Source organism: Tachysurus fulvidraco, chromosome 10 (assembly GCF_022655615.1).
Source record: "Tachysurus fulvidraco isolate hzauxx_2018 chromosome 10, HZAU_PFXX_2.0, whole genome shotgun sequence".
Lineage (NCBI taxonomy): Eukaryota > Metazoa > Chordata > Actinopteri > Siluriformes > Bagridae > Tachysurus > Tachysurus fulvidraco.
In genome coordinates this window covers 9,076,133-9,090,142 of record NC_062527.1, presented here as the reverse complement: position 1 = coordinate 9,090,142, position 14,010 = coordinate 9,076,133, and the positions used below count along the sequence as shown (strand labels likewise).

General features: G+C 40.4%; 1 protein-coding gene across 2 annotated transcripts in view; it reads left to right on the top strand.

Annotated features, from left to right (window-relative positions):
* The window catches only part of tln2b (talin 2b), a 112,628-nt gene that overhangs the window by 79,507 nt on the left and 19,111 nt on the right, over positions 1 to 14,010 (top strand). For both annotated transcript variants that reach the window (XM_047819587.1, XM_047819586.1), the window contains exons 30-45: positions 1,110 to 1,307; positions 2,354 to 2,493; positions 2,922 to 3,015; positions 3,969 to 4,058; positions 4,166 to 4,288; positions 4,846 to 4,989; positions 5,166 to 5,327; positions 5,457 to 5,597; positions 6,289 to 6,470; positions 8,209 to 8,341; positions 8,534 to 8,635; positions 8,831 to 9,001; positions 9,725 to 9,871; positions 10,842 to 10,943; positions 11,126 to 11,245; positions 11,910 to 12,056. In XM_047819587.1, the coding sequence (XP_047675543.1) occupies positions 1,110 to 1,307; positions 2,354 to 2,493; positions 2,922 to 3,015; positions 3,969 to 4,058; positions 4,166 to 4,288; positions 4,846 to 4,989; positions 5,166 to 5,327; positions 5,457 to 5,597; positions 6,289 to 6,470; positions 8,209 to 8,341; positions 8,534 to 8,635; positions 8,831 to 9,001; positions 9,725 to 9,871; positions 10,842 to 10,943; positions 11,126 to 11,245; positions 11,910 to 12,056 (2,196 nt within the window). The remainder of the gene's footprint in view (positions 1 to 1,109; positions 1,308 to 2,353; positions 2,494 to 2,921; positions 3,016 to 3,968; positions 4,059 to 4,165; positions 4,289 to 4,845; positions 4,990 to 5,165; positions 5,328 to 5,456; positions 5,598 to 6,288; positions 6,471 to 8,208; positions 8,342 to 8,533; positions 8,636 to 8,830; positions 9,002 to 9,724; positions 9,872 to 10,841; positions 10,944 to 11,125; positions 11,246 to 11,909; positions 12,057 to 14,010) is intronic.

Here is a 14,010-nt window from a genome sequence, read left to right as displayed (position 1 = left end):
ATAGAATAACAGTTAAACATATATTAATGGACTGTTATTTTAGACAATGCTTTTAATCAAAAGCTATGGAATTAGGAGTCTTCCAAAATGCCTCACTAATGAAAATCCTGAAGTTCTTATTGAATATTAAAGTGAAGGATCTCGTATAGCTGCTACTGTTGATGATGCAGTTGAAATGCTGTAAGATTCTCTTGTTGTAATTAGAGGTCTTCACGGGTCCACTTAGATCCGAAAACCCAAGGTCCGACCCGAGCGGGTTCGGGTCTAAAAGTTTCACGTTTGCCTCGGACACGGGTCGGGTATAATAATGGCGGCATCGGGTCTCGGGGTAATTTAAAATGAATGTGGTTTTACCGAACGGACCCGATAAGACCCAAACTACTGTATCTCGTGTGTGTGTATCGACTCGAGTCTTTTTCCAACCTCTCCATGTGGCTGGTGACATGTGGCTGGCAGTAAGCTAATTTTCATGAAACAGACCTGTCAATCAATTTTGAATCCACTCTGTAGTGGTTACTTTAGTGTAGAGTGTAAAAATTGCCGTCGGGTTGGACTCGGGTCTAATTTTTTCGGGTTTGTCTCAGGTCGGGTCTTTCTTAAAAAATAATAAAATTATGCACGTCGGGTTCGGGTAAAAAGTGATTCGGGTCACTTCGGGTCGGGTACATTTTCTTTAGACCCGAGAAGACCTCTAGTTGTAATATTATAAAAACGAATACATTATCTTGCTTTAATTACCTTGATACTGCCATGAAAATGGCATTAAAAGAACAATAAGCATACAAACAAAAAACAGACCTAGAGGCAATTTAATGTGATCAGTATACCTACTGACATTGTTGGGTAATAAAGAAAATTGGAAAGAAACAGAGAATACAGCATATGATTAAATGAAAAATTATACACATGATTATACACACAGCGGTTCGTAATGTACGTGTGGCAGGTTTTATGACACTGAACTTGTATTTGTAAAATAGCAAGAGAAAACACACATGTATATTAGCAGAGATATTCCATATTATAAAACATTTTTCGTTACAGCTCAAGAAATCTCCTATTTTAGCATTTTATCACAGCACTATTTCTGTCTGTGTGTCTCTGTGCAGTTGCCTCCATGCTCCAAGTCATTCCAGGAGGCTCAAACCGACCTGAACCACACAGCTGCTGAGCTGAACCATTCCGCCGGAGAGGTGGTGCACTCATCACGTGGCACCAGCAGCCAACTCGCCGTGGCCTCTGGCAAATTCAGTCAGGATTTTGACGAGTTCCTGGATGCCGGGATTGAGATGGCTGGACACACTCAGGTACAGGTCTAATAGTGTACGACCCATTTCCACCCTGAACGAGCCAGTGACCTCAAACAGAACAGCTGGCTTTCATGCTACATTAACTTATAAAGACACTTTCATAGTTTAAAAGGCATCAAGTGTAGCGGTCAGGTTTATTCTGCATGCTTACTAGTGTGTAACTTTTCAAACAAAAACCATAACTCGTTACAAATCACATACTTTAATACTGAATGACAGTTTTATAATCTCTAGTTGCATTCAACTGCTGAAATTCTGACCCAAATGTACCAAAATCCAGACCATTATTAACAATAAAATGTTCTCATAGTCTGATTTTCTGCAGTTGCTTTTGTTTATTTTGTTCCAGCTCCTATACAGTCTGGCATTCAATTATTCAATAATGCTAAAAACAAACAAAAAAAACCACATTTTTTTAAATATATTTTTTTGGGCTAGAAACAGGACTGATCAGGACAGCTTTAAACATTCATATCAATAAAAACTTAACGTGTTATAAACAAATTGGAGATCAAGAAAATCTCCGTCTTAATCGATTCTCTGAGGCTCAAAGTAGCATTAAGCAGTTGTGAAAGGTTTTTGATTCATTTCTTAATTATGACCCTCCTCATTTAATTCATTTAGGCACACGATCATCCCCGAGTGCACAGGAGACACTCCATCAGTGAGCCCGTCGATGATGTTCTCGTTCTGCTTATTTTGTTCATTAATTTGGAGAGATGGGTTGGGGAAGAAGGGTGATGAAGCATGACATGCCCAATAAGAGAGAGAGAGTGAGGGATTTAAGAGGGAAGAAAAAAGAGGAGTGGAGTGGCAGCATGGCCTAGGAACAAAAATGTTAACTTGAGCTGCAGTTTTGTTTCACCATTGCAGATGCTCCTACCCTATAAACAGTGAAAGTCTGTGGCTTACAGGTTTAGTACCTGTTAAATAGTATTTCATTCTCCACTGTGCTGTCTTTACTGTGTCAATACAATGCCAAAAACAAGCGTACTACCATATGGGCTGAATATTTGTGCTTACTTTTTCTTTTATGTTTTCAGTCCAAAGATGACCAAATGCAGGTGATTGGCAATCTGAAGAACATATCGATGGCCTCTAGCAAGCTGCTGCTGGCTGCCAAGTCCCTGTCTGTGGATCCTGGAGCTGCTAATGCCAAGAATCTTCTCGCAGCTGCAGCGAGGTAAGTGGATTGCGATTGGCAGCCATGTGAGTCATCGTTCATTATAAACCGCCCGGCCTGAGGGTGTGAGCGCCAGTGAAATCTAGTACGATGGTGGCAAAAACCACAAGGCCTTCATACTTGAGGTTCCGAAAAAGACTTTGGAAATGAGGAGTGTTTTGTAGCTGGAGTCATGGGTGTAGCATCTGAGCCGATTTCACTGTGTGAGTGTGTGAAGTTGCCTCGGGTGGACGAGAGAGACAGACACGCCACTGGGCTTTGTGCTTGGTTGATTTGATAGAAGTGTCACACACATACACTTAGTAAGATTTATAAGGATCAGTTGGTGTCTTCAGATCTGAAGTCTTTGTATTGCTTTCCACATATTTTTCACACGTATGTTTCATGTGATGTGTGTTTTATACTGTATTATGTCCGATGTGTTTCAGAGCTGTTACCGAGAGCATTAACCAGCTCATCACGCTGTGTACCCAGCAGGCACCTGGCCAGAAGGAGTGTGATAATGCGTTGCGTGAGCTAGAGGTTAGCAAATGCACTGCAACCTCATGTCTCATACTAACATAATGCCACTGTCTGTATCTCTATGTATGTATTTAGTTATTTATTTATTGTAAACCAAAAAATATGGACCCAAGCACTATCAGCATAATCACTGAAAGCATGTGGATGGGACTTTTCTTAAAAATCAAACAAAAAAACTCAGCTTTTTTTTATTTAGTTTGTAGATAATATGTTTAAGCATAATTCGTTTTGTTGTGGTGTGACCAGCCTCAGTGCTCCAACTGTAGACTCGGTAGAAAACCACACATTGACATATATGATCTTGCTAATTGATTGATTGATTGATTGATTGAGGCACATGTTGACTATCTGTTTTTGGATTTAAATTCAATGTGGGCATGTTTTAAACTCACATTTATTTATTTATTTACTTATGATAAAAAATATATATATATAAAAATAATATGATAATTATTTAAATAATAATTTTTAAAAAAAGATCATTTTTTTTTAGAAAAAAAAATCATATGGATTATTTTCAGCATGGTGAATTCTGGCAGTGACCATTTGATATCAAAGTTCATAACTCATCTCACTTACGGATGATGTTTTTTTTAATAAATCTAGTACATTGCACATTGGCCTTCATGAACATGGCTTTTATGTCCTGCAAACTTCTGCCTCCTTTGAACACATTATCTGTTCATTCTGAATAATTTAATCTCTTACATCATCACTCCCCCACACAGACATATACAGTTTTCTCTTTTCTTTTACAGTGACCCCTGCTGGGTTATTCGTCTGGTAGCACAGGGCATATTGACTTACGGAGCCTTAAGCTCAAATTCTTTGCAATATTTTGATATTGAAACATTAGCCATTGGCTCACTAGGCTCAGTAGAGAAAGAACTGAGCATTTCAAAGAGGCTCATTCAGCGTCATCATCTCATCATCCCTGTGATCTCTTTCCTCAGGCGGTTCGAGGAATGCTAGACAACCCCAATGAACCAGTCAGTGATCTCTCTTACTTTGATTGCATTGAGAGCGTAATGGAAAACTCCAAGGTATCAACTTTTGCATTACACTGATACCATAAATCAGACCGTAAGTCACATTGTACTCTTATTTACTGTATGGAGGTGGGATTTATATCTCTTGTTGTGTATGTCAGGTGCTGGGAGAGTCCATGGCAGGTATTTCACAGCACTGTAAGACAGGAGACGTGCCGGCATTTGGGGAGTGTGTGGGTGTGGCATCCAAAGCGCTGTGTGGACTGACCGAGGCAGCCGGCCAGGTGAGCGGAACCGAAAATCTTGTAATTTTTTTGTCTGGTGTTAAAACGATTATCTGATCTGGGATTAATTTCACACAACTATTTGGTTACTTTCTGCCTTAAGAATTCGTTTAATGAGAGCCCGGAGACTACTGACTATTTTTAACAAACTCTAATGAAGCTTTGCAAATGGAGATGATCTGTTTTCTGGTTCAGTTTTTCTCAAGTTCTTTACTCTGCGCAGACTGTATTATTTTTTATTCTATTCTTCTGCCCTGTTTGGGTCATGACAATGGCACAAATAAAAACTGAATGAGAAGGTGCTCACAGTACAAATTAATAAAGGATAGTTATTTGCATGTTACAAGCTTTTGTAGAAAGCCAATGTTGCAATAATGATTATTGAACAAAATTGACTGTGGAAAATAAAATATACCCTATTATATACTCATTTCCTGATTAGTCCTTGCTTTATGAAAATTGTCAAAGTATCTGTACTTCCGAAGACCTGCCGCAAGCCTATTAGAGCACAAAACATGAAAGTTTTGAGATGACCGTTCTCTTTCTCTGGTCTCTAGGCATCATACCTGGTAGGTGTGTCGGATCCTAACAGTCAGTCAGGTCATCAGGGATTGGTGGACCCCATTCAGTTTGCTAAAGCTAACCAGGCCATTCAGATGGCATGTCAGAGCTTGGTGGATCCAGCTAGTAGTCCATCCCAGGTGACAAATCTGCTTCTTGTCCTTTGTTGTTGTTGTTGTTATTTCTCTCCACCTCTGGATCACCAAAGCTCATAGTAAAGCTGCTTTGTTGCACGTGTTGTACATCAAGACCTTGTCTTTGACCCTTTACTGAGACAAAGCAAATAAAACAGTTTTTTATGCCTTTATTTCTAAAGGTGCTGTCAGCAGCCACGATTGTGGCCAAGCACACCTCGGCTCTCTGCAACGCCTGCCGTCTAGCATCCTCTAAAACGGCCAACCCTGTCGCCAGGAGGCATTTTGTACAGTCAGCCAAAGAAGTGGCTAACACCACGGCTAATCTTGTCAAAACTATTAAGGTGAAATTAGTGTCAGATTGAGCTATATGAAATAAATATAAAAAAATAGTGATATGATACCTTTTGCTTTTGTACTATTACAAGGAAAATATTGGTATTAGTATTAGAATGTTTGTTTTTCTCTCTCAGGCTCTGGATGGAGATTTTTCCGACGAGAACCGCGAAAAATGTCGTGTCGCTACAACCCCTCTCATACAGGCTGTGGAGAATCTCGCCACATTCGCCTCTAATCCAGAGTTCGCCAGCATTCCTGCTCAGATAAGCAACGAGGTGAGATCATGTCAACCAGTAGCACTTCAGATGTCTTGTTTTAAAATAAATAAAATAAAAGGCAGCTTTCAGTAACACACCATAAAGAGCATTTTCTCATGAAAATTACAGCAGGTTCTTGGTAGCTCTTAGCCTCAGACTGCTCCTGTGACCACTGCTTTTTGCTTAGAATGTACTATAAAATGGCCTTTCTGACTGCTCCCATAGTCTTCATGAATAAATAGGTGACTTGAGTACCTTTTGATCTGCTACCTTTAATCTTGTGCCAAAGCAAAGTAGCTGCTCTCAGTTTCAGAAGAACAAGGCATTGGTCGTTTGATGAGCCACTTCCTTTTTTTTTTTTTTTAAAGACAGGGAATTACTCAAGGTGAACTGCCGGTCGGTTTCATGTTTTATAGTGTTTATAAAACACACTTCCTCAGCTTTTACAAGGTTTATCACCACGGTTTGTTCTGCGACCCGGTTCAGACAGCAAGGTAGAGATTGTCAATGCAGTATAAATAAAATGATGAGTTTTCTTGACTTCAGACATTTCTCTACGCTGTCTTTGTGATTTGAGGTGTAGTTATAATTCATGTACATTTTGGATTACATTTTGCTTCAGATTTGCTGTGGTGAACTGAATTTGGCTAAAGGCTGTCCAGAAATTGTCTGTGTTTAGTTATTTTATTTTTGTATCCTTGTTTTCCAGGGCTCCGCAGCTCAGGAGCCAATCCTGTGCTCGGCTCGTTCTATGCTGGACAGCTCCACCCAGCTGTTGAAAAGTGCTCGCTCTCTCATCCTCAACCCTAAAGACCCACCTACGTGGTCCGTCCTGGCAGGCCACTCTCGCACTGTGTCCGACTCCATAAAGAGCCTCATCACCGCTATCAGGTTTGTTTTGTCACCATAAAAATCACAAAGCGATCAAAACTTATTTCTTAATGCTGGCACTTCTTGACAGTGTCAGAGGTTCAGAACTTCACAGTCATGAAACACACATGCACACACATACACTGAAAATATATGGTGACTTCATGTCGCGCACATGCTAGCCACCATTGTCACTGTTTAATTCCTGTTGTGTTTCTACTAACAAATGTGTAGGAAATGTTGTTGTTGTTTTTTTTTGTGAAAAGCTTAATGTTCTGTAGCACCTTTTTATTGAATTATCATCACCTTTGATTGCATAAAATACTTGACCTACCTCACAGCTGAGATATGTCGGCTGTTCCAAAGATCACAATTAAAACTCGAGTGACAATGAAGTGTCGTCTTAACCCCTGGACTCTGATAGCGCTCAGTAATGACTAGCTGTGAGAAAAGCTCCCTAATCGTCAAGAATTCAAATATAGTTTTAAAAAACTGTATGCTGTAGCATGTTCACAGACTCGATGGGTGATAATCGGACACATTTTTTGTAAGCTAGGGTTTAATATGCTTTATAAATAAATCTTGCTTAATTATCAAAACCTGCGAGAAAAGCGCATTCACACGAATACACACTTCAAGAAAAAGTCAGGTTTGTGTAGACTTTATATAGAAACTCAAGGTTGCTCGGATTCTCAGTGTACGCCTGGGTGAAAGACTGGTGGAAAAATCATTCATGCCTTGTAATACTTTCAGCCATCAAGTGCCTTTTTGGGAAGAAGCTGAACAAGCTTGCTTAATTAGATATCAGCAAAAATAGAAATGCTCCATAAGATATAAAGTGTTTGTGGAGCTGTGAATCCTACCTAGCGTATACACGGTGTTATGACTTTCTCTTGCAGTTTTAGTCTGATGTGTAATATCAGTATTCACATCTCATCTGTTACAGACATTTCTTTCTCACTTGTAATTTTCTGTGGACTGTGGAAAGCGTATAATAGCAATTCGACTGCTTATTTCTTTTCTGCTGTTTATGTCCTTTTTGTTTAGTTATGGTTTCCTTTTGTTTGGTTGTTTGTTTTTGGTGGCAGAGGCGATGGCTTCCACACATCATTGCAGTAGTACTGTGGGAACTTCAGGCAACTGTGTAAACCTAATAGTAACACTAAGTCAGATCACTCTTATTTTTGGTGTTTATGTATTAAGCATCTGATATGCAATACTATGGTGTTGCTCTACTTTTATGTTTCTCCTAAAAGTTAATTTAGTGCCATCTCGATAGCTGCCATATACACTGATATGTGAACTGGAGCTCAGAGTTTTTAATGTTCACAGAATGCCTTTGGGGATACTTTGTTTATATGAACTAATCTGAGATCAGACAGTAGTACATGGTAATGTTTCTTGTGCATTTAGAGCTGATCAGAGAGATGTCTATGTTAATGTTTTTTGTGTATCTAGACAGTCTGATCAGTATTATCTCTAAGGGTGTGCTCTTAGCCAACAGCCTGCTCAACAAAAGCAGTATCAGAAGCAGTGATCTGTGACCACTTGGATGCCTTCCTCTACCATTGCCCTCCCAATCCATCCAAATGCAACTGGAAAGCAGCCAATGAGTTCATATTTAGTGTGTTTATTTGAATGGGTGCTTACAAATGCCAAGTCTGCACTAATTCTCATATTTTCTGCAACTGTAATGTCGTAATGTGATGTAGTACCAAAGGCAAAATCAGCACTAACCTTTTTTCTTATGCTGCTTCAGGGACAAGGCTCCAGGTCAGCGGGAGTGTGATCACAGCATCGACAGCATCAACAAGTGCATCCGAGACATAGAGCAAGCCTCCTTAGCTGCCGTGGGCCAGAGTCTACCGTGCAGAGACGACATTTCTTTGGAGGTGCTGAAATACTAAAATCAGTCTGTATCTCAGCTGCCTATTAGTGTGTGTTCAGTACAGTGATGAAAATTTTCCTCCCATTTGCTGTCTATGGATTTATCTTTCTGCTGATGAGCAGGTGCTGCTGCAGCTTTGTTGATTTGGAACGCTGCCAGCGTTGTAGCTAATGTGGCTGTATTGGTGGTTTTGCAGGCTGTGCAGGAGCAGGTGACCTCGGCCGTGCAGGAAATCGGCCATCTGATCGAACCCATCTCTACTGCAGCCCGTGGAGAGGCCGCACAGCTTGGGCACAAGGTGACACACACACACACACACACACACACAGGCATTTTCACATAGCAAATGACTCCTGTGGTATACCTCATTGTTATACACTGCAGTTTAATCCAGATTAGATTGTCCACACTTCACCCAAATGAACATCACTCTTAAACACACAGTATACCTCTCTGGCTGTGACTAGCTTTGGTCGTTTCTATCCTCTCGCAGGTGAGTCAGCTGGCTAGCTACTTTGAGCCACTCATTGTAGCATCAGTGGGACTGGCCTCTAAGCATATGGACCACCAGCAGCAGATGAACATCCTGGACCAGACAAAAACGCTTGCTGAGTCTGCACTGCAGATGCTCTATGCAGCCAAAGAGGGTGGAGGAAACCCTAAGGTACAACAAAGCTTGATTTCTCATCACACTGACAGGAACATGTACATAGCATTGAATACTGTGAGCAACAGAATGAGAAGCTTTTGATCTGTGGAATGTTCTTATGCCAATACTTTGTATACAATACTGTACAAATACAGAGTTTTACCAAATCGAGGAGGTAAAAGTCATTTTGGATAACTGGACGAAAAATCAGTTCGATATCTGATCACTTCCTCTTAAATGTGTGCATTACTCTGGATTTATGAATTTTAGTTCTTTGGTTAGTGTCACATTTGTAGCTTTGCTCATGAAACATTACATATTTTTTTCAGCAGCCCTGTTTATGGCCTTGAGTTTATTGCTCTGTTTTTTTCCTTCCATTTTTTTAATTTAATTACAGCCAACACAGCATTTTTTTTATTTGGAAAGCAGATTCTAAATTCATTTGATCTGACACTCTCTTGACCTATCTGAAACTTCTGTTATTGGTCAAAATGCTTACAGAACTTAAATAAAAGAAGAATGTTGTAGTTACAAGTCAGTATTCTTCTTTTACAGCAGTTTTCATTTGGTATTGTAACTAAATTAGCAAATTTGTTTACCTGTCCCATGTATGGCTTTCTGCGTAGCTGTTCCTCATAGGTGATATTTGTTAATTATGGGTTAGGTCTTGTGGTTAACAACCTGTGTCTGATTAACAATGTGCATTAACTGGTACACGCACACATCGTCCTCATACAGGCAGCGCATACCCACGATGCTATAGCTGAGGCAGCACAGCTGATGAAGGAAGCAGTAGATGACATCATGGTGACGCTGAATGAGGCAGCGAGTGAGGGTGGGATGGTTGGAGGCATGGTGGAGTCCATCGCCGAGGCCATGGGACGGGTAAGCGCACAAACCAAAGATATATAACGTCTTTTTGAGCTCAGTTCATATGAGGCTACACAACTCAGTACCACAAGAATTGAAACGGAAGTGGACGTTTCTTAAATGCAACTTAGACCCTTATGATGACTGGGTGATGCTTTGGAGTCCAAACAACTGATATCATTATTTAGAACTGCCTAAGAACTGTTCTGTCTTAAAAAATTTTTTTTTTTTTTTTTATTAGTTATGAGTGAAAGTTCAAAAAGCAGGTCTTTGTATGTATGAAGAATGTTCTAATATAAGGAATTATTACAATAATAGCTAAGACATGGTTAAGAGAGTATCTGAGACTACAAAGATAAACCCTGTACCCAGTTTTTAAAAATAATCAGGCTATTTCGGGTTTATATGTCATTAGGACTTTTCATCCAGCTGAATTATGGCATATTAGTGATTATTAAGCGATGAAAATAGTACTAATAGATATATGGACTCAGCTAGGCAATGGAAATATGAGAGCAGTTATTTGTACATGGCACGCAAGCAGCCTGGCTATTTCTCTGTGCCAGTTTTGTGCCAAAAGCTGGATTCTGGATGTGGATGCTTGGAAGGGGGTCCTTTCAGCAGCTGTGATTAGAAATCTGCAGGAGGTTTTTCACATTCAAAGCCAGAGTGTCTCCAGCTGTCACTCATTCACACCGGGACTGTCGCCGTGGCTGTAGCCCTCCGCAGAGCTCATTATTAGCCTCTGTTTGATCCTACACCGCCGTTCATCTCGTTTGTGTGTGTCTGCACTCTTTCATTATATTGTCAAGTAGACACACGGTGGATGATGGCAACAATTGAAACATAGCTGCAGATTAATTTTCACCCATTTCTCACAAAGACAATAATTAAGAGGAACATCACATTCAGTGTTTCACTAAGGCCTGTTTTGCAAGGGAACTCTGCTGAAATAAACCTTGTTTCATGGGTTTTATTCTCTCAGATGGATGAGGGAACTCCACCGGAAACGGACGGCACATTTGTGGACTACCAGACCACCATGGTAAAATTCTCCAAGGCTATCGCTATCACCGCACAAGAGATGGTGAGTACAAGAGATGGTGTCATCACTTTTAGCTCCCGATGCTCTCAGCTGTCTTTTCTAAAACGCTATATACATGCATTCTGATATTTCCCCTGATTATCCAGTAGTAAAAAAAAATGGACATATAGATTGCAGCTAAAGTTTAGGTACATGCAAGACATTGATACAGTGATCTGTTCCAGATGACGAAGTCTGTGACGTGCCAGGAGGAGCTGGGTGGCCTGGCGTCTCAGGTGACCGTGGACTACATCCAGCTGGCACAGCAAGGACGCCTGGCAGCTGCCACGGCCGAGCCGGAGGAGGTGAGGATCAGTTCGGAGAGACGGTCTGTCATCTACAGACCAGTAGGGTGGAAGAGCGTAGCGGGGTGGACAGGAGGCGAACATATAAACACACACAGATTATATAATCATGTGCTGTGGATAATGCATACAGTGCAGAGAATATATAAGCAAGAGGCACAGCTGGTTATGCTTCTAAAACAAACAGGTTGAGCGAATAATATGCTATCTGGATGTAACGCCATAAACCACAATTTATTTCCAAATGTTAATACATATTTTGTTCATTTCCTTATCGTTAGGAATAAAGTTGTAAGTGCCAGTCATGCATCAATGTTTGATTATGTATATTTTAAACAAAAGCGTGCATCTAGTGTCTGTGAGCCACCCGCTCTCTTCAATAGCCTTTACATAAGCAGCTGCTGCTGTTACCATAGTTACTGCGCACCCCCACTAGCTTTAAAAGCCTCTGGTGAGGTGGTAATGAAGCACCACCTACCCATGGATCTATGTGTCAGGAAACTAAAGGTGTAGTGCCATCCAGCCCACTCACCAGCTCTCGCCGTCTTTTCATTATTCACCCATCGGCCTTTATGTGAAGAACCAAAGCAGTCTAGGATCGAGGGATTGAGCATGTACACTTGGTCAGGGTCTCGCCGTGCCACACGTCTCTTCTCTTCTCTAGGTTGGCGTTCAGATAAAAAGCCGTGTGCAGGAGCTCGGTCATGGCTGTATCTATTTGGTGCAGAAGGCTGGTGCACTCCAGATGAGTCCCACAGACAGCTTCACCAAGAGAGAGCTGATCGAATGTGCACGAGCTGTCACAGAGAAGGTAGGCCTGATCGCTCTCACTTCCATCCTCCACAATTCTGATTGCACCACTTTCACCGAGACATTTATATTCTATGTCAAATGTAGTAAATCACAGTGAGAAAAGGGAGATTGTCTGCTTTATATGTACTTCACTGTGGTTTGTGTGCTGTTCAGGGTTGCGTCATTAGTCCTTTTATAAGACCGAACTAAAATTCATGACTTAATAAGACTAAAATTCATGTCACAGAACCATCAAACAACTGCAGCATAAGGTTTGAGGTTAGAATTTTGGTGTGGAAGATAAGACTGTTGTGAAGTGCTGTGGTAGTAAATCTCTGCTCAAAGTTTGCATGACTTTCCGAGAGATGACCATGAAGGAAAAGAGATAGATTGCAGCAATTAGGAGAGATGAAGGGTTCCGAATTTTCCATCCCTGTGGCAGTAATTTAGTGTCGAATCATCACTTATCACTACAGTAGCTTTGGGTTAAAAAAAAAAAAAAAGGAGAGAGCAGAATTACTGTAAGATGAGGGATCAGTCCTGTCATGTGTTGTACAGAATGACTTGTTTATACTGTATAAAGAGACTACCACGTAGATGTCTTGGCCAAGTTGCTGAAACCACTACGACGGAAGTAGGCTATGGATAATGACAGATAATGTTAGTGTCTTCAGTGTCTGCCTCCTGTCTACATATTAAATATAAATGTTTAAGCCATACTTGAAGTGTAAAATAAACATTTTTTTGCCAACATGCTCATTCCAAATGGACCTTTTAATATGCTCGTAGTCAGAGCTTTTCTGTCCTTGGTGTATGCATGTGTGTACTGTATATTGTCTCTTATAATAGAAGGTTCATCCTCTTTCACCAGGAGTCAGGTTTGTGCACCTTTTTTGGGGAACACAGCATCATCTATTCCTTTGTCATCCGCTCATTTACTGTATTCAGTTAACTGAATATTTTATTTTATTTATTCATTATTTTATTTATTTTATTTATTCATTTACTATATTCACTAATCTGTTTATCAGTAGGTCAGTAGAAATTTTTTTTCCAGCAATAAACCTTTGCAAAATATTTCTGGCTGTTCAATGAGTTGTGAAGATGCTGTTTACCAACGAAAGTACTTCGTTGAAGCAATTAAGTAAATCCTTGTTTGTGTCTGATAATATTGGTTGTAAATTTGATCGCATCTTTTGTGATAATGCACAGCAACAGCTGGTAATTGCTTTTAACTGATAATAATGCAGGGCGATGTGTTATCTAGAGCATTAACGGGTGCGTATCAAAAGCCTTCCTTTTACGGGTTAACGCCTGTAATAAAATTGTCTAGGCAACAGTAATTATGGTGAAGGAAATGGATTCACTCGTATGCTGGAAAGCAGTTGCTTGTCACTGATACCGTTACTGCATTTTAGAGTCGAAGCATGCCGCTCAGTCTGCAGAGTAAATGCCCATGGCTTTGCATGCAATATTAATACAAGCTCACGTACCTCACGCTATAGACGACAGATTCTCCGTTCAATCCTGTGTTTGGTGCTGAATGTTTTGTAGAGGTAGAAAATGAATTTTCTGACTTATCGTCTATGGTGGTGTACAGTGGATTTGTAAAAAACTGGATTAATTCTTCACTTCATTTCTATGGTGTGGGGTGTGTACAGATGTGGCCAGCTGTGCCTGTAGTGCAGTGCTGAGTAAATGAAATGACTGCAGCAGAGAATTTGCTGGAACGGATGGCTACACTAATAAGTGTGGTCAGCTTAAGCCTTCAGCACCACTCATGCTTTTCCTCTGGGTTTTTTTTTTTTTTTTTCTGGAGAATTTCTTTTATTCGATTTTCACTTTCCTGTTTTGTCTGTCAGCTTTGTGATCAGCCTGCATCTGGATATATGGACCCTTTATGCTCAAAGTGCCAAAGCCATCAATATTCATCCTGGGAGAATGAAGCTGCTGCTTGATTGATAGCACCTTTA